Raw genomic sequence first — 20,499 nt, 5'->3', positions numbered from 1 at the left:
GGACGCTTTTGCCGAAAGGACCGCATTCGGCGCTTGTGATTGGTTGCGGCACAAAGACCGGAAGTGATACAAAGCGACCGACACGCGCCGATGTTGTTGTGATCATTTCAATGGTCCACGAGACTTGTCTTTGGATTTGAAATGGCCACTTTGGTCCTGGACAATGGAGCCTACACGGCCAAGATAGGCTATAGTTCGGAGGAAGTCAGGTGAGAGTCGCTGAACAAGAGTCGCGCTCTTTCTTTGCTCTTTGTACATTGACCACAAGATAACTTTTGTCAGACGGCCAGTTACAACACAGAATTGAAACTACGGCTTAATGAAACAGTTGAGCTCGATGATATTTCTAAAATGAGCACTGGCTGCCATTTTTTTACTGAAATACGGTCGAACCGATGCCAATTATAGTAAACGGCATATTAGCAATAGCCTAGCGTTCTCAAAACTACATTCATTTGGTACTCAAGTCTTTAGTGTGTTTAAAGTTTCAGTTCACCTCCGCTAGGGTGTCAAATGGTCTACTTTGAGGTAAAGTTGCCTACATTTTGCAGTGTCCGGCAGCATAATGGGTGGAGTTGGAACCGTTCAAATGATGACAAAAGTTCCACTTTACTCGGACCTCAAGCTGCGATTGAAAACGCGCTTTTAGCTGTTTTTTCAGCGACCGAGAATCGTCTATCCCGTACGATGTTGTTGACCTAGTATTTTCCCGTTTGGCCCACCCTTTCAGCGTCATCCCCAACTGCCAATTCCGTTCCAAGACGTCCCGGATGAAAACGTTCACCGCCAACCAGCTGGACGAGATCAAAGACCCGTCGGCGCTCTTCTACATCCTGCCCATCCAGAAGGTGAGGGAGCCCCTAAATCCTCGTCCGCCGCCGCAGAAGGCCCGGCAAGAAGCGTCCCCGACTCCATCTGCGCTCCTTGGCAGGGTTACCTGGTCAACTGGGACGTCCAGAGGAAAGTTTGGGACCACCTGTTCGGCAAAGAAATGTTCAAGGTGGACTTTTCCGACACGGGCGTGGTCATCAGCGAGCCCTACTTCAACTTCACGTCCATCCAGGAGTCCATGAACGAGATCTTGTTCGAGGAGTACCGCTTCCAGTCGGCCCTCAGGATCAACGGTGAGCCAGCGAGCCTTTGTCTCTCCCGTCGGTTGTCCGTCGGTTGTCCATCCGTCCGTCCCCCCGCCATCCGGCTGTCCATCCCCCCGCCATCCGGCTGTCCGTCCCCCCGGCTGTCCGTCCCGCTAATCCTTGTCGTCTCTCAGCGGGTTCTCTGAGCGCTCGGCGATACTTCAGCGGCCAACCCTACGAGCTGTGCTGTCTGGTGGTGGACAGCGGCTTCTCCTTCACACACATCGCCCCCTACTGCCGCGGCAGGAGGATGAAGGACGCCATCCGCAGGTGAGTGCCGTCCCGGGAGGTCGTCTCGGGGACGGTGGCCACGTGTCACTACCCCTGGTCCCCTGGTCCTTTTTAGGATCAGCGTCGGAGGGAAGCTGCTGACCAATCACCTCAAAGAAATCATCTCCTATCGGTGAGACGCTCGGCCACATTTTTGATTCAGTCGTGGATATTTCCAGTGGATTTTTGGCCAAATATTTTGGCCGTAGACATGAAGCCAAGTCCCGACGGTCTTGCAGGCAACTCCACGTGATGGACGAGACTCACGTCATCAACCAGGTGAAGGAGGACGTGTGCTTCGTGTCTCAAGATTTCTATCAAGACATGGCCGTGGCGCAGTAAGCTCCGCCCGCGGGTCAACGGCGCTGGCGCCCGATGCCGCCCGGTCCGTAAGCCCCCCGGTCCATCCGTCCGTCCGTCTTCCAGGCTGAAGGGTCGGGACAACACGGTGATGAGGGACTACGTCCTCCCGGATTTTGGCGCCATCAAGAAAGGCTTCTGCAAGGTGGCCCCTCCCCCGGGTATCCGCCATTCCGCACCCCGCCGCCCGTCTTGACACCCTCCCCCTCTCCCCCCATCGGCTCTATCCAGCCGGCCGACCAGGTGGTGCTGAGCGGCAAGTACAAGACGGGCGAGCAGATCCTCAGGTTGGCCAACGAGCGCTTTGCCGTTCCCGAGATGCTCTTCCGCCCCTGCGACATCGGCATCCGGGAGATGGGCATCCCCGAGGCCATCGTCCACTCGGTGGCCTCGCTCTCCGAAGGTCCGGAAGCCGATGCGGGAAGCCGCCGACCCGCTTGCTCGGTGTTCATTTGGATTGATAGCGCAACTTTTTGCTTTGGTTTGTGTGTGCGCGCGCAGACATGCAGCCTCACATGTACGGCAACATCATCCTGACCGGCGGCAACGTTTTATTTCCGGGCTTCCGAGAACGACTGGAAGCCGAACTGCGCTCGCTGGTTCCCGCTCACGTTCCCGTTAAGGTCACCTTGCCCCAAAAGTCAGTGCTAAGCCAACCCTCCCCGTCCCACTTCCCTCTCTCCCCATCCCCCAACACAACTCAGGTGCAACTGGTTTACAAAACGAGCACAATACAGGAGCGGCAAGAGAGGATCGCAGTCACTGAATTAAATAGACAGCCTAAAATGTAGACTTTCTTTTCAGAATTGTCAGAAATCTAAGAGAAAAGTCAGGAAGAAAGACCAACATTTCCCCAAATTTAACCATCTTCCGTGCTCTAGCGACTATTTTTCAAAAAAGCTGATAGCAAATGCAAGTACTTTGAGGTAGCTAATAATGAAGTACTACAAAAGACAGAAAAAGTGAGCAAAGCAAAGCCCCACCCTTCCGTCCTCTGTTCTTGACTGTTTGTCATGACACGTGGGTGGTTTATTTGTTGATTTTGTTGGGGTTTTTTTTGACAGTCCCATCACGTACGCATGGGAAGGAGGGAAACTGGTCGCCAACGATCCGGACTTCGAAGAGATGGTGGTCACGCGACACGACTACGAAGAGAATGGACATTTTGTTTGTGAAGAAAAGTTTGACATCTAAATTGTTATTTTGTGGGCTAGACTTTCAAACAAGTAAAAACAAACGTTTGATATTTGAACATTTCACTCTTGTGTGGCTGAGTGGTTGTGGAAAACGTTGAACTTGGCCATTAAAGCGAAGGACAGACGTCCAGCCCATTCCGAGCGGGGGGGTTGACGTCATATGAACGCGTCTGTAAGATGGATTCTTTTTGGGCTCATTCCAAACGTGGAGGGCTCAACGGGGGAACCATTTCGTGTGTACTGTGTTTTGTGACGACCACAGTTAGCTGTTGCACACGCCCAAATGCCAATGTTATTGCTTTCGAGAGTTTTTGCTGTTTCATTTTCTAACCTGTATCATTTGTTTGGGTAGTTGAAAAAAAGTTTTTAAAAAATGACGACTAGCACATCAGCGGGGAACATTTCAAACTTTGGCGGGCTTTTCTCGGTTGACGAACTGTTACCGGAAGCGAAATTAATTCCACTTCCTGTGCGAGTCGACGCAGGCTAACGTGTCTGGTTCCTTTCGCCTCATTTTTTATTTTTTTTAAACACAATGAAATGAAAAGCCACGCCAATTCTATTTAGCCTATTTGTGCGCCGTCGATTCCATTTGGACCTTCGGTAAGTTCGCCTTCTACTTCGCGTAGCTAACGATGCTAGCTAGTCGCCAGTGTTTCCGGGTTGATTTGAATCGGCGGAAAGTTGTTTTCTGTTGTCGGTAGAAACGGCGTCGGTATCCTCGGTGTGGCGTCAGTCAAAGGTGTACCGAGTGCATTTCAAATACACTCCAAAATCACGTGCTGTTTGCTTTGTAGCGTCTCGGAATTTGAAAGGATGGACTTTTCTCTGGTCGACTTGAGCGGTTCTGACAACGAGCAACTGGAGCGAGCTTTTCTCCTGGACGACATGCCGATCGTCATCCCGGAGACGCCCAGGTAGGACACACCGGACGACGCTTCATTTCATTGAGTGCGTTTCTGTCCGACAGCCTGAGAGGGGAATACACCTACTAAGCATTCTTTCTCATGTGGGTCCGTCTCCTCTTTCTCATGTGGGTCCGTCTCCTCCTCAGCCCGCAACTGGCCAAACGGCCGCGACGCAGGCGGGCGCTTGATGAAGCGCCGGCTCCGGTGAGTGTCTTGGAAATATCCAAGTGGTCTCTGTCCCCCTTCTCTCTACCAATGGAACTCACCTTTTGGGTCGGCAGACCAGGACACGCCGTGCCGCTGCCGCCGCCGCCACCGAGGAGCGGGCGCCCAAACGCAGGAGGAGAGTGGTGGCGTCGCCGGCCGCTCGCCGCCATCCTTCCTCGGACACTTCCTCGTCTTCCTGGTCCTCCTTTTTCTCCCCCTCGTCTTCCTCTCAAACGACTTCGGACGACGATGACGTGGAGGAGGGGGGCCGGGCGGGACCGTCCGATTCGCTGTCCTTCCTGACGGCCGAAGAGAGGAGGTGGATCAGCGACGAGTGCTCCGCCGCCCCGCCGGGTAAGTGCCACGCGTCCAAATCCACACGCCTCATGGGAAATGACAGGCCAAACGGCCCAGGGGCAACTTTTGGCACGAGACCATTTACTGCGGTGGAAACAATGACGCGCGTTTGTGTGCAGCGGCGACGTGGGACCAACAGGACGGCAACCTGTCGGTGCGCGTGGCGCAGATGGAGGAAGATGAAGCCTTTGCGCGAAGCCTCCAGGTGACCACATTAGTTTTTCTTGTGACCTTATTTTCCCGCAAATGGCTCGGAGGGGGTTAACGGCGGTGGACGGCTTTGCACCACAGGCGCAGTTTGACCACGAGGAGGAGGAGGAGAGCCATCCTCGCCACCATCTTCATCTCAGCGTGAGTAAGCCAACGGCACGTGGCGCCCAATTTGGTCACGCCAAAATAAAAGACTCTTTGGCCACAGGGCCGTCGGTCGCCGCGTCCCCAGAGCCGGCGTGGGCGCAGGAACGCCACGCCGTCGCCGCACGAAACTTCCGGGAACGACTACGAGGTGAGCGGCCATTTCCTCCAAATTTTCCCAATGTTTGCCTCCCTGGCGCGTCCAATTCCCGTCCGTCCGGCTCACCTGATGTCCGCCGTCGGCAGGCCCTCCTGGCGTTGGAGGAGCGCCAAGGCGCGGTGATGTCACAGAAGCTGACGCGCGCCCGCATCCATCGCTTTCCGCTTAAGTGCTTTGACGGCGGGGGCGGGAACACGCGGTGAGTAGGGGCGCCGCTTGCCGGCCGTACGTACGTACGTACGTACGTCCGTCCGTCTGACCCGTTTGGACGGACGATGGCAGGTGTCAGATTTGCTTCTGCGACTACGAGCGTGGCGAGCAGCTGAGGATGCTGCCTTGTTTCCACGACTACCACGCCCAATGCGTGGACCGCTGGCTGCAGGTGGGTGAGCTTTTTCATTTATGGAACGACGGTGACCTATCGCACGCTGTCGTCATCAGGAGAACGCCACCTGCCCCGTGTGCAGAGTCAACCTGGCTGACCTTTGACCTCCATGACATCCAGGCTTAAGTGTTTTTTTTTAATCAATAAAAGTAGCTCTTTGAATGTTTCTATTTTGAGTGAGGCCATCTTTAGGCGCCCCTTTTATTCCGATGTCTCCATTTACAAGGTGATCATTGTAGCTTAAAAAAAGGAGAACAAAGTCCAACCGTGATGTCACAAGTTTATATTTAAGGAAAATGCTTTTCTCCATATTTAGTAGTTGGCACCCAGTCGGAGGATCTCCTCCCGAAGACGCCGGTTCTCTTCCGCCAGCCCGTCATTGGCCGACTTTTGCGCCGACATCAGGGCGTGGAACTCGTCCTGAAAGAATGGGGCGCTCAGACTCCGCCCCCGTCATCCGCCCACCCGTTTCTCACCATCTGGAGGCAAAACTGGCGAATCATCTCCACCTGAAGGCAGAACACTTCCTTGTGGACCAGCTCTCTGCGCAGAGGAGAGGAACGGGAAGGAAATGGGTCAATCCATCAGTGGCCTGCTCGCCACCACCGACGGCGGCGGCGCTCACCTCAGCTCTTCCATCGACCGGTGGATGACGTCGGAGATGATGTCCATCTGGACGCCGGTGAACGGGGCCTCGCCGGTCTTCTCCGCCTGCACGCGACGTTTGGGTCAAAGGGTCAAAATTGCCAGAGCGACGCAACCGAAGACCGCCGTCGGCCCTCCCACATGAACACGTGCCATTTCCATTGGTGGCGGCGTGGCTTCCGGTTGTTCCGCTTGAGGCTCCTCCTCCTCCAGGACGGGCATGTGGTAGATGGGGGTCCCGCGGACGCCTTCCGCCTGGCCATCTTGGAGCGGCGAGACGGCGGTGTGGCTCGCTGCCTTAGGAGCGCCCGCCTCCCGCGCGCCCAGGCTCGCTGCGCGGGAAAAAGGAGAGAGGTGAGCCCGCGTGGTTGAGGCCACGCTTTCCACTCTGGCCGTCCCACCTTCTCGGACAGGCGAAGAGAGGTCCGGGCTCCCGCGGCTCGCCTCCCGCCTCGGCAAGGCGGCCACGGCGGAAGAGGAGGGGTGCGACCCGGCAAAGTGACGTGGCGGCGGCGGCGCCGCTCGACTCCCGCCCGCCGGACCTTCCCGGAGAGGCGAGATGCAGTCTAAACTTCCTCGGCACGCCTTGGGTGGCCCCCCCGCCTCCTGCCCCGGCAGGGCGGCTGCGGAGTAAAAGGAGTTTGAAAAGTGGTGCTGTCGTTGGCTTTGAGATACGGTACGTGGTGCAGAGCCCTTCACAACAACAATAGACTTGATCCTTTTGACACTCACCTTGGCCCGCCGCCCACGTCCCGTCGGCACCGGCCGCCGACACGGCTCCCGCATCTGTGCGGACGCACGTTGCGTGGATGAGGGCGCGACGTACGACCGGCCGGCTTTCCTACCTGGCCGGAGCGGCGAAAAGACATCCAGGCTGTTGCGTCCCACGGCGGGGAAACGCTCCGGCCCTTTGTCCGGCTCGGCCGACGGGGGGGAAGAGACGGAACTCGGGGCCTCGCCGCCCGCTCTGGCGAGGGAGCTCTTGACGTCGGACGTCCTGGGCCAAGATGTTTTGCCGGCCTGCCCACGGGAGGGAAAAGGCAACACATTTAAAAAAAAACAACAACATTGGTTTGGCGGCGTCGGCGGCTTGGCGCCCGCCACCTTGTGTCTGTCGTTGTGGAAGCGCAGGCAGGTGACGGCGCAGCCGCGGTGCGCCACCGTCACCCGGACGGGGGTGGCGCTCTTCCTCAGGTCGTAGTAGAAGACGTGACCCCGGGCCGAACCGGCCAGCACGCCCGAGCCGTCCGGCGTGAAGTCCACCGAGGTCAGCGGCGCCTCGGCGCGGATGGAGCGTACCACGCTACGACAGGGCAGACGGGAGAGCTTTACGGTGACGTGGTCGCCGTCCGTCCGTCCGCCCGTCCACTCGGCGGACTCACATTTTGCCGGCGGCGTCGTAGCAGACGATCTTCTTGTCCAGGCCCACGCTGACCAGGAGCAGCTCGCTGACGGGCGAGAAGGCCAGGCCCGAGGCGGGTGCCCTGTGGGCGTCCGAGAAAACGTGCAGCTCCTTCTGCGTCTTGGCGTCCCACAGGGAGAGCCAGCCGCCCTCCGAGACGCTGCCCAGCAGGGTGCGCTTCAGCCGCGAGGGGGCCAGGTCGCGTACCGGCTGCTCGACCCAACGGCGGCGGCTTAACCCAGGAGGCAAAAAGCGGGAGGAGCGAGAGGAGGAGGAGGCGGAGGAGGCCACCCACCTGCTGCCCGCCGTGGCCAAAGGCTTTCCCGGACGTGTTGGTGGCCAGGCCGTGGACCACCAGCCGCCCGCCGGCCGAGCCGGACGCCAGCAGGCTGTCGTTGGCGGCGAAGGAGACGCAGGTGACCTCCTCGACGTGATCTTTCAGGGCGCGCAGCGGCTTGGAGCTCCTCAGGTCCCACAAGTGGACGCGGCCGTCCAGTCCGCCGCTGGCCAGGAACTGCGAGGACGAGCTGAGGCTGACGCGCGTTTGTCCTTTCTGACAAACCGGAGAGGGTCGCTCAGTCGGCGGCGAAAGAAGGGCGGCGGCGACACAAAGCTCGGCTGCCGGCTCACCCCTTCGCCCAGCACCGTGGCGGAAGCGTTGGGAGACTTGAGGCTGGACACCACCAACCTGTCTCCGCTGCTATTGGCGCTCACCAAGTGCTGATCTGCGAGGACGACGCTCAAGGAATAACACCGTCTTTGCGCAAATGGACTTTCTCCTCATCTCACAGCATTTACGTCCACTCCCGTTGGTTTTGACATAGTTCCCCCTTTTTGGGGGGGCGGAAGGATACTATCGGCGGTCCAGCAGGCCTGCGTCAGCGGGTGCCGTCCGCCGTGCGGGTCCAACTCTTCCAGCAGCGTCATGGAATCGGCGTCCCAAATCTTCACCACGTCCCCGGTGGACAACAGACGGGTGACGTCGTCCATGGCGCCGCCTGCCGAGGCAAATATTTATATATTTCTCAGTTGACTATTTAGTGACCTTATCGTGTGTTTTCTTTTACTTTGCACCTTTTGTCCAAGAATAATGAACTATATTCGGGATTTGTATGAATCACACTCTTTACACATGTAAAACGATGCCGCCCACAGGCGATGTAGCGCAACTGCTAGCTTGGGAGCGCGACCATGGTCCTTTATTTTGCCGTCGTCTATTAAGTTGGGCAATTTGCCGACTTAGTGCGATTGATATCATCCTATCATAAGAACTCAGGGGTTGCAAATTGCCTCTCAACAATTTGTACCCGAGAGTTGTACGTGAAGCTCAACAAGTGTTTGTATTAACTTTCGTCTCTCAACCTGTCACGCTGTGCCACCTTTGGAAACATGTCAATATGTAGTAACGTGGTCAAGGAAGAAAACGTTCACCGTTGAATTTTCGCACGAGCTTTACGAGAAAAGTTGCCAAAGTAACCGCCAACTAAGCTAACGGGCGGCTAACTTCGGGTACAGTTTGCCACGGGCGACCTGAAAAGTTTTCTGTGAAACCCGGAGCCGTGTTTTACCAGATCTAAAGTGCCACCCGCTCGTCCAAAGGGGCCGCGGAATCGCGTTTAAGAGGAAAACGAACCTTTTTCTCCTTCTAATTCGGGACGTCAACCGCTTGAAGACGGAGCAGCTGCCGCCACTACGGTGAGCCTCGAGAGACAAATGTCTGCTAGCTAGCTAAGGTAGCTTTAAAAGTATTCGCTCGCTAACAAGCTAGGTGGTTAAATTAGTAACACAAATGAGACATATACAAATGTACAAGAATATACCCGGGCTTGAAATATAAGCGGAAAAAAGTTCGTGATTTCTGCAAGTTAAAATACTTTGACGGATTTTCAAACTGCTTCCTTTTTATGATATATTTCAGACTGGCTTTCGGTATGAAGTACATTTAAGACATCTCTCATCTTCGTTTGAAAATAAGGTTCAAATTTGAACATCATATCTTTTTCATAGCACAATCCGTGAACTATACTAAAATGTTGTTTATCAAATGACACTGACACAAAATGGCCGTAAAGCGACCACGCTCGTCCCTCCGTTGGCTCAGGGTGCGTACAAGGCCCCATTTTGTTCTATTTATAAACGTGGTATCTATGGACGGTGACGTATGTGTTGTTTAAGAGAGGCGGGAAAGCAAGCGCCAAATTCAGTCGACGCCGTGAGTCCTTTTTACACTTTTGTCAACTCAAAAACTTTCCTATTTGTACTTTCCCCCCGGAACCCGTGGACAAAATGGTGCGGACGAAAGCGGACCGTGTTCCTGCAACATACAGGAAAGGTAAACGCCACACTTTGTAACAGTTAGGCTCCCCCCATATAGCTCGGCTTGTGTCCTCTCCTGTAATCAATGTTACAGTCGGCTAGAACGTTGCTTTGAAAAGTGAATGACGCTCCATTCGATGTTCTTTTTCTTCCGAAGTCTCTTCGTTAAAAGTCCAACAATTCGGTATCCTATCCCGCCCAAACCTTTGCGCATAACGCTCCTATTTTTCCCTTCCACTTGTCCTACGAGTTTGTGTCCATTCGCCTAGTTTACAATTTGATTAAAAACAACAAGACTTTAGCAACGGTCACAAAAGTAATCACTCGGTTCCTAGCAAAAGCTTTTCGTTCTATTTTCATTGGTCCCATTGGCATTCAACTTTCACAAAACTTCCCCATTTACGCCTGATCATTTTGAACTCGAACCTGTAATAATAATGAAAATGGCATTTGTTGTCCAATCTTTATGATGAAAACAAATCAAGAGGAGGTGACCTTAAAAGGCCCCCAAATAAACAGGAAGCTACAAAGAAGACAAGCTCTCTCAGATGGTGACTCGGGAGTGTGCCGAAATAACCTAAAAAAGATGCCAATTTTACAGCAAGTGATCACGTATAACCAAGAAGTGATCCAAAATCAACTCCTAGGCCGCCACTGAGAACGACAGACATTCTATTGATATCAAGTGTGCTGTGAATGCTCATGTTTTTGTGCCATTGACGGCTGGAAGTGTCCAAATTCTTCTGACCAGGATGGGCCAGCAAAGCAACCGAAGCGGCCATCTTTGGAGTTCACTTTGTCGTGTGTTGACGCCGTGTTTTGTTGCAGTTGTGGCAGCTACGGCGCCCCGGAAGTCTCTGGGCTCCAGCGCGGGAAACTCCGCCTCCCCTTCGTCCTCCGGACAGGCTTCGACTCCCTGTAAGACGGATGTCCAGTCGTGCTATTTTTCTTTATCAACCCCCCCCCCCCCTTCTCTTACTCTTACTGTTTTTTTTAATTCTTTGCTTTTTTCCCCCAGTCTTAGCCACTCTCTCTTGCTCTTTCCTTTCTTCTTTGCTCCGTTTGTCTTTCCTTCTTCTGTGAATACCGTTGTCCTTCTTCAAGTTGAATGTTTCTCTATTGGGCAGCAAAAAACAAGTACGCGGGGGGGAACCCCGTGTGCGTCCGGCCCACCCCCACCTGGCAGAAAGGCATCGGCGACTTCTTCGGCGGTCCCGGGAGGATACCCGAAAAAGAAAACCAGAACCCCGTGGGCGAGGAGTGCCGCGACGGAGAGACCGCCGGAGGCAGCGGGACGTCCGCCGCCGTGAAAAAGTAGGATGTCGGTCGCCTTTAGTCGGGTCGTTCATTCCCTCCCTCACTTTAAAACTATGAATTGGTGCATTAGTGGCCAGAACCAACGTTTATATCTCATGAAAAACATTGCTTACTATACTTTTTAGGTCCGTGCCACTGCCTGCGTATGAAGACAACGAATGAAGACGGTGACAGAATTTCAAATGTAAATGTGTACATAATTTTGTGAATTATTTCCTTGACGACCCGTTTGTTGTTGATGTTTTTTAAACGGCATCGTTTCTCGGCCTTGCTTCTTTTTTTGTCAATAAAAAGGAATGACTTCCCCCAAACACAATACATAGATGGAGCTTATTCACAGGGAGGGGGTGTGCTGTGCTGTGGCACTCGGTAGGTGGCGGTATCCGCCCCACAGTTATTTGCGATCTGCTGTCGATCCAAAGAAGAAGACGGAAGAAATCACCAGCGAACATCTTTTCGACATGGGGAATTCATATGTCGACAAGCAAGTCACACCGGTGTACTGAAGTTGCCACGAAATGTCACTTTTCGGCTATTGTCGGAACTTTTCCAAGCTAGCTTGTTTGTAGCCTCGCTGTGTTGGCTCGGGTTGACTTGTCAAGTCCACACGAAGATGGAAAGCGTCGACAATGGAGTCTCCAAGCGCCCGGAGGTGTCCGCGTTCTGCTGGACCGCGGTGGTCCTCACTTGCCGGCACGAGGACAGCGCGGAAGCCTTCCGCAGAGGTGGGCTCATTTGCTTCGTACTTTTGGGATGGGACTCGGCGGGCGAGCGCGCTATTCATTTCTCCACGCGCTGCACTTGTGTCTGTCGGCCAGAGTTGGACTTGCGTCAGCGTGCCGGTCGCCTGAGCGCCAGTACTATGCTGCTGACGGTACCGGACCGCGAGGAACCGCTAGGCAGCGGCGGAGCCACGCTCAACGCCCTCCTGGTGGTGGCCGAGCACCTGAGCAGTCGGGCGGGATACACGGTGAGCTCCGACTCCTAACTGTCACGTGACGGACCGCGCCCCCTCCGACTCCTAACTGTCACGTGACGGACCGTGCCCCCCGAGTAGAAACATTCATTTTCGAAAGCGCTCATCCTCACGAGCTCCGGCCACTTTCATTCTTTTTTTTTTTTTCAATAAAGAGTGGCAGCAATAGTGAGGTTATCATCGTTTCAGGACGGTATGAGGTATTCAGTCGTCCGAATTGTGAAAATAAAGTGACAATCTCGCTCTCAGGTGGTGACGGCCGACGTCTTAGACGACGCTCGCATCCTGGTCCTGCACACGGTCGGTCCGTCGGTCCCGAGCGCTTCCTCGCCGGCCGTAGTGACTCGACGGCGTCGCCCGGTCCACCGCAGGGTCGCGATTTCCCGTGGAGTCCCTGCAGTCGGGCCTTCTCCTGGCTGTCCGTGGAGGAGTCGTCCTTCTCGGCGCAGGCGCCCGTCTGCTGCGTGGACGTCCTGCTGAGCCGCCTGACCCGACAGGTGAGTCAAGGCCGTGGTCCGGCCCCCCCCCTCCCGCGTCACTTTGCGCCCGGGCCTTTTCAGCTTTGCCCCGGTTCCCCTCCCGGCGTCTGGGTTTGCAGCACCGACATGACCTTCACCCTCCCCGAAGACTTTGGTCAGTCCGACGGAGCTCGTGCGCGCGCGCGGCCTCTCACTCGGCCGGCCGTCTGCTCCGCTAAGGTTTCTGTTTTTCTTTCTAGCGCTGTCCTGGGAAAAGTTGTCGGGCGTGGTGGCCGTGGCGCTCCCCGGCGAGCTCTCCTACGCCCTCCGTCACGGGGTCTACTTGAGCGATGCAGAGGTGGGTGATTTTCCCCGTCAACGGCCGGACGACGGATCCAACGCCCTCCCGGCCGTTTCAGGGTGGCGTCGGGGACATCGTCTACAAGGGAAGCCCGGAGAGCGTGCGGCGAGCGGCCATGGGCGACGGCAAAGTTCCCCTGGTGACGTCACTACCGCCGGCCCCCCCCCTGTGCGGATGGCGGCTCATTGAAAGCGTTCCCAGGTGTCGGGGCCGGTGTTCTTTGGCCGAGCGGTGGCCGAAAAACTCCTGCAGATGCACGTGACGCCTCCCCTGGACGGCTGCACCTACCTGGGCTTGGACTCTGGAGCTCCGCCTCTCCAGGTAAAAAGAACCACCGCTTGAACCACTAAAAAGGAGGACATAGAACTTTTGTTTCCCTCGGCTTCTTTAGACTGTGTTGGACATCCAATGAAAAAGCCAAGAAATGCCACTTTTTTTCTTCATCCTTAAGTTTAATGGTGAAAAAGCCAAGCTTTTTTTGTGTCTTTGCAGTTGTCTCTTTTCTTGGACCTCCTGAAATGCCTGTGCCGGGATGTGAGCCGGGAGCAGTTTGTGGACGGCGCCCCCGCCGCCTCGCGCCGCGGCCGGAAGGAGCTGTGGCGTATCCTGAGGGGCACCGCCTTCAGCTTGGGTGCGTCCGCCCGCGCCGCCACCCGCCACGCCCACCCTTTGACGCCTCCCCGTCCGTCCCCAGCGTACGTCCCGGGCGGCGGCTACGACTACATGTCGCTGTCCGGGAGGGAGCACATCCTCCGCTTGACCCGTGAGCCCGGGGGGACGCACGCCCTCTCCCACATCCAGGTGAGTGTTTCTCCTGACACAAAATAGACTAATATAGGTCGGGCTTAGCTCATCCAGCTCCGTTATTAGACACCCACAAAAACATGCGTCAGTCAAGTGGAAAGACACCCTTCTATTTTACAAAAAGGGACCCATTTTTATTGTGTCCCAGGTGGAAGTCGACGTCAGCCCGGGAAGTCGGGTCATCAACAGCGTCCTGGAGGGCTCCGTGGCCGTGGACGCCGGCGCCGTCGTGCAACACTGCCGCCTTCAGGTGGGGAGTCGCCCCGGGCCCGCCCCGGGCCCGCCCCAAAACCCACGCTCCAGCCCACTGGTGCCCTTCGCCCGCCGTAGGGTCCCCTGCGCATCCCCTCCGGTTGCCTGCTGTCGGGCCTGGACGGATGGCCCGGGGCGGGCGGGCCGGCGCTGCGCCCAGACACGGTCATTCAGGGACACCGCGTCCGACTGGGGCGTCGCAAGCTGAGCGTCTACACCGTGCTGGGAGCACTGGACGACCTGGAGGTAATCCTTGATTTGAGGGAGAAAAAAATAAATGAAACTGGGTTCACTTCCTGTCGTTTGCGGTCAGCTGTGTTGCCACGACCAGGGCGCGACCTTCCTCAACGCGCCTTGGAGCGTCTTCTTCCACGGGACCGGCGTCGGGCCCCAAGACCTTTGGGATTCGGGCCAAAGTCGCACGCTCCACGGGGCGCGCCTCTTCCCGGTCCCACGCCGCGGAGACGGCGGCGCCTGGGGAGCGGCCCGGTTTCTGGCCGGGGACGGAGACCAGGAGGGCGCCAGACGTTGGCGTCGGGCGCGCCGCCTCTCCTTCCGGGAGATCCTGTCGCTGACTCGCCAGGAGGCGGAGCTAAGGCGGAGGGAGGACCTGCTCTTCCTGGCGGGCAGGAAGCGGGCCGGCGACGCCCTGATGCGACCCTCCGACGTCTGCCTGCTGCCGATCTTCAGGGCCGCCGTCGCGGGCGGCCAGCAGGGGGCGCTACTCCGGCTGCTGGACGAGCGTGAGTTACCGTCTGTTGACCCTCGTGAGGAAAAGCGGATGGATGAAAAATGAATGGATGTTACAAAAATTGGAGCCAACATTTTTGGACCGTTTTTCAAAACGTGATAAAATGTCACCCGACAGTGGCGGCCACGGGAGGCGGAGCCGAGCGACACGAAGACAACAATGAGGAGTCGCTTGGGGAGCCCCGTGATCTGGGTAGGTGTGTCGTACGGACCACCCCGCAAACCCCGCCGTTAACCATTTCCGAAAGTAAGCCCCTCGGCTCTCTCAGGCGTGTCGGCACGCTGCCTGGCCTGCGTGGCCGACGTCTTGGCGTGCTGGGCGGAGGCGCAGGGCGGCGGCGGGCTGAGGAGCGGGCCGGCCGCCAATCGCCACTGGAGCGCCGCCTACTCGCTGTTGGAAGAGGGCCGCCCGAAGGCCGGAGTCCGGGCCCTGGCGGCCGAGCGAGCCCGTTGGCTCGGCAGGTGAGTGGCCCTCTGCTGGCCAACCGTGAGCGTCATTTCGGTCGAGGCCCACGAGCGGAAGTGTGGCTGCCATCGGGAAGGCGGGCGTAAAGGTGCTTTCAAATGGAACGCCTTGGCGCTTTTTTTAAATCCCTTTACTTCCCCCGCAGACCCGATCTGTTGGTACGGGCGTCTCGCCACTACGAGGGCGCCGCTCAGGTTCTGCTCCGCCGGGCTGTGATGCGATCGCGGGACTTTGCGGGGGTCGACCGAGGGGAGCTCCCGCCTTTGGACCGCTGGCACCAAGTGGACTGTCCCGCCAGAATCGACTTGGCCGGTGAGAAAATTGCCGGGCCGCCGCCGTGGGCCACCGGTTGACGGCCACCGGTGACGGCAGGCGGCTGGAGCGACACGCCGCCCATGGCCTTCGAGCGCGGCGGCTGCGTGACCAACGTGGCGGTGAAGGTGGACGGCCGGCGAGCCATCGGCGCCCGGGCCAGGCGCGTCCCGAGGCCCGGCCTCCTACTGCTCACCCGCGCCGGGGGACGGGACTCGGACGTGGTCACGGAGACGCGCTGCGAGAGGGTGGAGGACCTCGCCGACTACTGCCAGCCCAACGCGCCCGGTAACTTCCCCCATCCGGGTTTCCGTCCAGCGTGCGTGACCGACGCGTCTCCCTACGCTCCAGGGGCGCTGCTAAAGGCGGCGTGCGTGTGCGCCGGCGTGGCGTCGCCGTCCTCCTCGGAACCTCTGGAGAGTCAGCTGATGTCCCGCTGGGGCGGCGGTCTGGAAATCCACGCCTGGTCGGCGCTGCCCGCCGGCTCGGGACTGGGTGAGAGGTGGCGAGACGTCTCGGGGGCGGCGGCGAGGGAGGAGCTTTGACGTGAGCCGTGGGCAACCGTTTCCCCAGGTACGAGCAGCATCCTGGCGGGGGCTCTGTTGGCGGCCATCTACCAAGCCACGGGGCGAAGCTACAGCCGGGACGCGCTCATCCACGCCGTGTTGCATCTGGAACAAGTCCTCACCACGGGTACAAATTGGCCTTACAATCTTGTGCTGCCTTTTGGGGCAAATTGAAATGACACAGATGGTTCAAAGTGGAACCCAGGCATTGTTTTTTATTTATTTTTTTGAAATGAAAGAATGCTTTTTAAGACTTTTCCCCCCGTTATGACACCTTTTATCCCAGGTGGCGGCTGGCAGGACCAAGTGGGTGGTCTGGAAGGCGGCATCAAGGTGGGCCGCTCCGAAGCACGCCTGCCGCTGCGGGTGCACGTGGAGCGCCCGGCCGTCCCCGACGGTTTCCTCCGGACTCTGGAGCGCCACCTCCTGTTGGTCTACACCGGCAAGACCAGACTGGCACGCAACCTGCTGCAGGTCAGGAGCGTCCGGCCGTCCCCGCCCTCGAGCCCCTCACCCCCGGTCATATTTCCGTGACCCCCTCGTTCAGGCCGTGGTGCGCCGCTGGTACAGCCGTCTCCCCGCCACGGTTCGCGACGTCGCCGAGCTGGTCGACAACGGCGAGGACTGCGCCAGGGCTTGCCGAGAGGGTGAGTGAGGCGGCGTGGCGAGGCGTGTGACCCCGCCTAACCTGGCACCCCCCCAAAAACGGCAGGTTGTCTATCGGCAGTGGGCGTCTGCCTCGATCGTTCGTGGCGTCACAAGAAGTGCATGGCGCCGGGCTGCGAGCCGACCACGGTGCGCGCCATCATGGAAGCGCTACGCCCGCTGGCGCTGGGCCAGAGCCTGGCGGGCGCCGGGGGCGGCGGCTTCCTCTGCCTGCTGAGCCGCCTCCCGGACCAGAAAGACGCCGTGGCCCGCGTCCTGGCCGCCGCGCCGGTGAGTCGCCATCGCCGGGGCGCCGAAGCCTTTACTAACACGGTGCTGCCTTTCAGGGCGTGGGAGAATTCAGCGTCCACACGGTGGAAATAGACACGGAGGGATTGGCCCTGCTCCAGCCAGTATGAGCTCCACTATTTTATTGCCACCATGCGGGACCCGGGAGGAAAATGTCACGTGGCAATGTGTCTTTGAGACAAAATGATATTCCGACGACTCCAGGGGGGGCGGCGAGCGCCGATGGCCCATTTGGGTGCCTGCTGACCAAACAATTCGGCTGTCAGAAAAAAAAAAAAGATCTTTGCAACCCCGAGGATTTAGGCCCACTCGCACCTACCGACTCTTTCCTGCGGGCCATTTTTTGAGGACGCGCCCGACGTGGGCGTCACTTCCCGGCGACGGCGGACAGTTGCTCCCGGATACGTCCCAGCCCGTCCAACATGGTGTCCAGACTCTCCCGGCTCAGCTCCACCGTCGCCACGGAGACGGAATCCCGGCCCACGTCCTCCGTCTGTCAAAGGGCGTTGTCAAGGGCGGGGTGCCAACGGACGGACGGACGCCGAGTGGCGACGCACCTCAAAGCGGACCAGGCACCTGGGGACGCAGGTACGGCTGAGCGCGTCCGAGCCGCTCACCATGTCCACCCGCCAGTCGGCCGATTTCAGTCGGGGGAGCGAGGCTACGCCGTCAATTCATGTGGAGCAGAAAATTGGGGATTTTTGCCGTTGCCAGTGGATGGCCAACTGAAAGGTCGGCCGGAAGCATCCAAAAACTCTTCTAGTCACTGTTTGGGTGACTGTCCTCCTTTACCATGCATTTGCACCATGTAGTGTCCAATTCGACTAAACGTTTATACAAATGAGTGCTTATTATATTGCCTCCATCATCTGTGTGCACCAGATAAAGGAAAAGAACCTTTGAAAGCTCCCGCTTTGCACCCCGAAACTCACCTTGGCTCCGGACGGCGTCCGTCTTCCAGGCAATGCTGAAAAGGGTCAGACGGGTGAGACCATGGCAAGAAGTGGAAGCGGACGCCGACGTGGCGAACGCTCACCTGTTCTCCAGCAAGATCTTGGTTAGCAGATTCTTAAGACTCGCGTGGAAATTGTCGGGGAAAATTTGGACCACCCGCTCGGCCGCGTTCAGATTGTGGAAGACGACGTGAGCGGAAAGCGCGCGCAGCGAGCGGAGCAGCTGGAAAGACAAGAAGGCCCCTGTCCCATCATGGCGGCCCTGGCTCGGCCCTCGCCCTGCCTCTGAAGTCCAATACCTGGGATGCCTGAGCTTCGGGAACGACTAGCGCGGCGGCAGCTTTGCCAATCGAAGCGGCACTCGGATCTTCGTAACTCTGAGCGCACAGCTCCTTCACCAACTCTTTGGATGGCGCCTCAACAGACAAAACAAAGGCCAAAATGAGAGCCAAATAAGAGCCGGCTATCTTATGGTCCCGTATGACCCGGAGCCTCGGAACCTCGGAGCAAGCATACGACGACAAAATAGCGTGGCGAATGCTCAAACCTTGAGAAGAAGCTGCAAATTGGCGAAATCTTCACCCGACGGTGCGGCGGCCATGTTTGATAGAGTCACCTGACCGGCACCAACGTGACACTGGATATCACATCGTGATCCTCCTACCGAAGGTGGCGCAATGCCTCCATATTCACATGTCCGGTTCCGCTCGCTCGCTTGCCTTTATCTACTTCCGATGGAAATGACGTCGGCCCCTTTGCTCTTGCCTGTCCAACATGATGGGTGGTTTGTCAACGAGCTCGTCGCGCTATCCGACGTAATCCTCCCGTTGAAACGCGAAATGTCGCCGTGTTTCAAACATCTGCGGTGCTCGGGAACTTGAATTGTCCCTTTGGTGGCCTCATTTGTCGCGATTGGCGTCTCCAAGTGGACCTTGTGGTGGAAGCACGCTACGAGCGCCGACTTGCGCCATGTCGGGCTTCTGATCAAGTCCGGTTGTGCGCCAGGTGAGTCATCTTTAACTTGTCGCCTAGGCCTCCCAAATTGTGCATATATTTTATTGTCAGTACGTTTCTGCAGCGTCGAAAATGCGGTTTGTCTAAGAGGGCATTGGTCGCTAATGCTACCGTTTAGCTTTCTGGAAGGCCACATGCTCGTGTCGCACGATTTGAGTCTTTCTCTAACTGCTGCCTGCGACTTGCTCGTGTTGAACGATTGTCATTATTTTGTCAGTTTGGGTCTAAATGTTTATTTCAATTTGAACTACTCTTCCTTTAACGGATGTGTTGGTGTTTTATTGGCGCGCAAACAACTTCGTTAGTGTTAAAGTTTCACCTCGACGTCGTTCCTCTCAACAAGTCGGCAATGCCGTCATCAATACAACGCAGGTGCACGTCACGTGACTTTGTGAATGGCTGTCGTTTAGGGGCAAGTCAGGACCAAGACGGTGAAGGGGGCTCGAGTGATCATCGAAAAAGTACTACACGCGGATGGGCAATGACTCTCACGCCAACAAGGGGCTGTGCGAGGAAATCGCCATCATTTCCAGTAAGAAGCTCCGAAACAAGATTGCCGGGTGAGTGAGTGGGTGGTTGCCCGACACGGCGCTTCCGAGCAAGCAACCCTGAATGACGCGCGTCCGTCCGTTGCAGTTACGTGACGCACCTGATGAAGCGCATCCGACGAGGCCCCGTCCGAGGAATCTCCCATCAAGTTGCAGGAGGAGGAACGCGAGAGGCGCGACAACTACGTTCCTGAGGTTAGCTCAAGCGACACCTCTTTGACATTTCAAAATGGGGGGGGCTTAGATGCCCACTCGGACCTGTATCGAAAGTGTTGCCGGCGTGCTTGTCGCCGGAGACATTGATAGTACAGGAAGAGAAAAAGGCAGCCTTTTACTCCGTGTCTGGCGGGTTGTCGCTTCCCGCCAGACCCTGGTGCTCGTCGACAAGGAGTCGCCCGTTGGCGCCGGCCCGCCGTGGCTAACTTTTGTCCCTCGCAGGTCTCGGCCCCGGACCGGGAGCTCGTCCGGGTGGACCCCGACACCAAGGAGATGCTCAAACTTGTGGTGAGCGGAATCGCCTCTGCCCGCCCAAAAGGTGGCCCGTGGCCGGCCGGCCGGCCGCCGTCGATGGTGCCGGAAAGCAAACTAGCTGCTCTTAACCACGTTGTTGTTGTTTTTTTGCCAGGATTTTGCCGGTCTGTCCAACCTTCCGGTGACGCAGCAAACGGTGGGCATGAACTTCAAACAACCTCGAGGAGTTTCGAAGCTCTTTTACTTGGAATAAGAGCAAAAGAAGCAACTGGTCGTATTTGGTTGGCTCGATCGGGAAGGGCTTCGCTCGTCAAGTCAACTGCACTGTGAAAAGTTTCTCCTTTTTTGGCTTTTATATATATGATATTTTTGTTAATGTATAATATTCAATAAAGACTTGAGTATAATTGACGTTTCAGAATGGTGCTCCTTTTTCATTTAACTTGGGTGGGGAGGTTTGATACCGTTGAGCTTTTATTTTCAGGATTGCTTTTGTTCATTTGGCTAGTTTTGCCTCTTCTTTTTCTGTCCCTTTTTAATGACGCTTTGGCCACATTTACGATGCACCGGTGGGCGCGAAAAGCCGCTACACGTACTATCA

The 20,499-nt window shown here is 57.0% G+C and overlaps 6 protein-coding genes, 1 non-coding gene and 1 pseudogene across 13 annotated transcripts; 6 read left to right on the top strand and 2 right to left on the bottom strand.

Moving 5' to 3' along the window:
- Positions 1–27: 27 nt before the first annotated feature.
- On the top strand, positions 28–3,012 carry actr6 (actin related protein 6). Of its 2 annotated transcripts, XM_077711289.1 has the most exons (11): positions 28–209; positions 731–848; positions 932–1,000; positions 1,064–1,124; positions 1,271–1,406; positions 1,483–1,539; positions 1,646–1,744; positions 1,833–1,911; positions 1,998–2,169; positions 2,268–2,406; positions 2,831–3,012. In XM_077711289.1, exons 1-11 carry the CDS (start codon positions 142–144, stop codon positions 2,958–2,960), a joined length of 1,128 nt encoding a protein of 375 aa, XP_077567415.1. In that variant the 5' UTR covers positions 28–141; the 3' UTR covers positions 2,961–3,012. The 2 variants fall into 2 exon arrangements, with proteins under 2 accessions (XP_077567415.1, XP_077567414.1); XM_077711288.1 differs by having other exon boundaries at positions 32–209; positions 932–1,124.
- Positions 3,013–3,156: 144 nt separating this feature from the next.
- On the top strand, positions 3,157–5,499 carry LOC144192217 (uncharacterized). Its single transcript, XM_077711292.1, has 10 exons — positions 3,157–3,565; positions 3,760–3,879; positions 4,017–4,074; positions 4,152–4,431; positions 4,554–4,639; positions 4,726–4,785; positions 4,853–4,939; positions 5,035–5,147; positions 5,231–5,330; positions 5,390–5,499. The coding sequence occupies exons 2-10, from the start codon at positions 3,779–3,781 to the stop codon at positions 5,435–5,437; spliced, it is 933 nt and encodes a 310-aa protein (XP_077567418.1). The 5' UTR covers positions 3,157–3,565; positions 3,760–3,778; the 3' UTR covers positions 5,438–5,499.
- Positions 5,500–5,601: 102 nt separating this feature from the next.
- On the bottom strand, positions 5,602–9,449 carry nedd1 (NEDD1 gamma-tubulin ring complex targeting factor). The gene is made up of 13 exons (XM_077711364.1): positions 9,014–9,449; positions 8,235–8,378; positions 8,011–8,105; positions 7,676–7,933; positions 7,361–7,590; positions 7,083–7,281; positions 6,824–6,998; positions 6,711–6,764; positions 6,380–6,601; positions 6,078–6,310; positions 5,959–6,044; positions 5,810–5,876; positions 5,602–5,753 (listed from the first exon to the last, which is right to left on the bottom strand). The coding sequence occupies exons 2-13, from the start codon at positions 8,368–8,370 to the stop codon at positions 5,646–5,648; spliced, it is 1,863 nt and encodes a 620-aa protein (XP_077567490.1). The 5' UTR covers positions 8,371–8,378; positions 9,014–9,449; the 3' UTR covers positions 5,602–5,645.
- A 68-nt stretch (positions 9,450–9,517) lies between these two features.
- On the top strand, positions 9,518–11,329 carry pclaf (PCNA clamp associated factor). The gene is made up of 4 exons (XM_077711297.1): positions 9,518–9,712; positions 10,525–10,614; positions 10,824–11,010; positions 11,139–11,329. Exons 1-4 carry the CDS (start codon positions 9,667–9,669, stop codon positions 11,173–11,175), a joined length of 360 nt encoding a protein of 119 aa, XP_077567423.1. The 5' UTR covers positions 9,518–9,666; the 3' UTR covers positions 11,176–11,329.
- A 95-nt stretch (positions 11,330–11,424) lies between these two features.
- On the top strand, positions 11,425–19,439 carry fcsk (fucose kinase). 3 transcript variants are annotated; one of them, XR_013325075.1, is made up of 24 exons: positions 11,425–11,738; positions 11,832–11,983; positions 12,239–12,289; positions 12,361–12,486; positions 12,550–12,622; positions 12,708–12,805; positions 12,867–12,947; positions 13,010–13,129; positions 13,301–13,439; positions 13,503–13,609; positions 13,761–13,862; positions 13,943–14,110; positions 14,178–14,607; positions 14,733–14,807; positions 14,884–15,076; positions 15,226–15,392; positions 15,453–15,680; positions 15,744–15,887; positions 15,966–16,085; positions 16,245–16,432; positions 16,506–16,605; positions 16,671–17,644; positions 17,795–18,870; positions 19,290–19,439. XR_013325075.1 is itself a non-coding variant. In XM_077711286.1 (23 exons), the coding sequence occupies exons 1-23, from the start codon at positions 11,627–11,629 to the stop codon at positions 17,020–17,022; spliced, it is 3,270 nt and encodes a 1,089-aa protein (XP_077567412.1). In that variant the 5' UTR covers positions 11,425–11,626; the 3' UTR covers positions 17,023–17,764. The 3 variants fall into 3 exon arrangements, 2 of the variants coding, with proteins under 2 accessions (XP_077567412.1, XP_077567411.1); XM_077711286.1 differs by lacking the exons at positions 17,795–18,870; positions 19,290–19,439 and having other exon boundaries at positions 16,671–16,894; positions 16,951–17,764; XM_077711285.1 differs by lacking the exons at positions 17,795–18,870; positions 19,290–19,439 and having other exon boundaries at positions 16,671–17,764.
- On the bottom strand, positions 16,154–18,569 carry commd9 (COMM domain containing 9). 4 transcript variants are annotated; one of them, XR_013325076.1, is made up of 7 exons: positions 18,413–18,569; positions 18,165–18,281; positions 17,949–18,088; positions 17,845–17,879; positions 17,470–17,573; positions 17,228–17,405; positions 16,154–17,154 (listed from the first exon to the last, which is right to left on the bottom strand). XR_013325076.1 is itself a non-coding variant. In XM_077711293.1 (7 exons), exons 1-6 carry the CDS (start codon positions 18,464–18,466, stop codon positions 17,280–17,282), a joined length of 576 nt encoding a protein of 191 aa, XP_077567419.1. In that variant the 5' UTR covers positions 18,467–18,569; the 3' UTR covers positions 16,154–17,154; positions 17,232–17,279. The 4 variants fall into 4 exon arrangements, 2 of the variants coding, with proteins under 2 accessions (XP_077567419.1, XP_077567420.1); XR_013325077.1 differs by having other exon boundaries at positions 16,154–17,151; XM_077711293.1 differs by having other exon boundaries at positions 17,232–17,405.
- Positions 18,606–20,309, top strand: LOC144192252 (small ribosomal subunit protein eS17-like; annotated as a pseudogene).
- On the top strand, positions 19,684–19,813 carry LOC144192283 (small nucleolar RNA SNORA71). The gene has a single exon (XR_013325099.1). It is a non-coding gene; the product is annotated as a small nucleolar RNA SNORA71 (small nucleolar RNA).
- Positions 20,310–20,499: the final 190 nt, after the last annotated feature.

Source organism: Stigmatopora nigra, unplaced genomic scaffold (assembly GCF_051989575.1).
Source record: "Stigmatopora nigra isolate UIUO_SnigA unplaced genomic scaffold, RoL_Snig_1.1 HiC_scaffold_25, whole genome shotgun sequence".
In the NCBI taxonomy this organism is placed as follows: domain Eukaryota; kingdom Metazoa; phylum Chordata; class Actinopteri; order Syngnathiformes; family Syngnathidae; genus Stigmatopora; species Stigmatopora nigra.
Note: the sequence above shows the minus strand (reverse complement) of the source record. Positions and strands in the feature narration are given on the sequence as shown.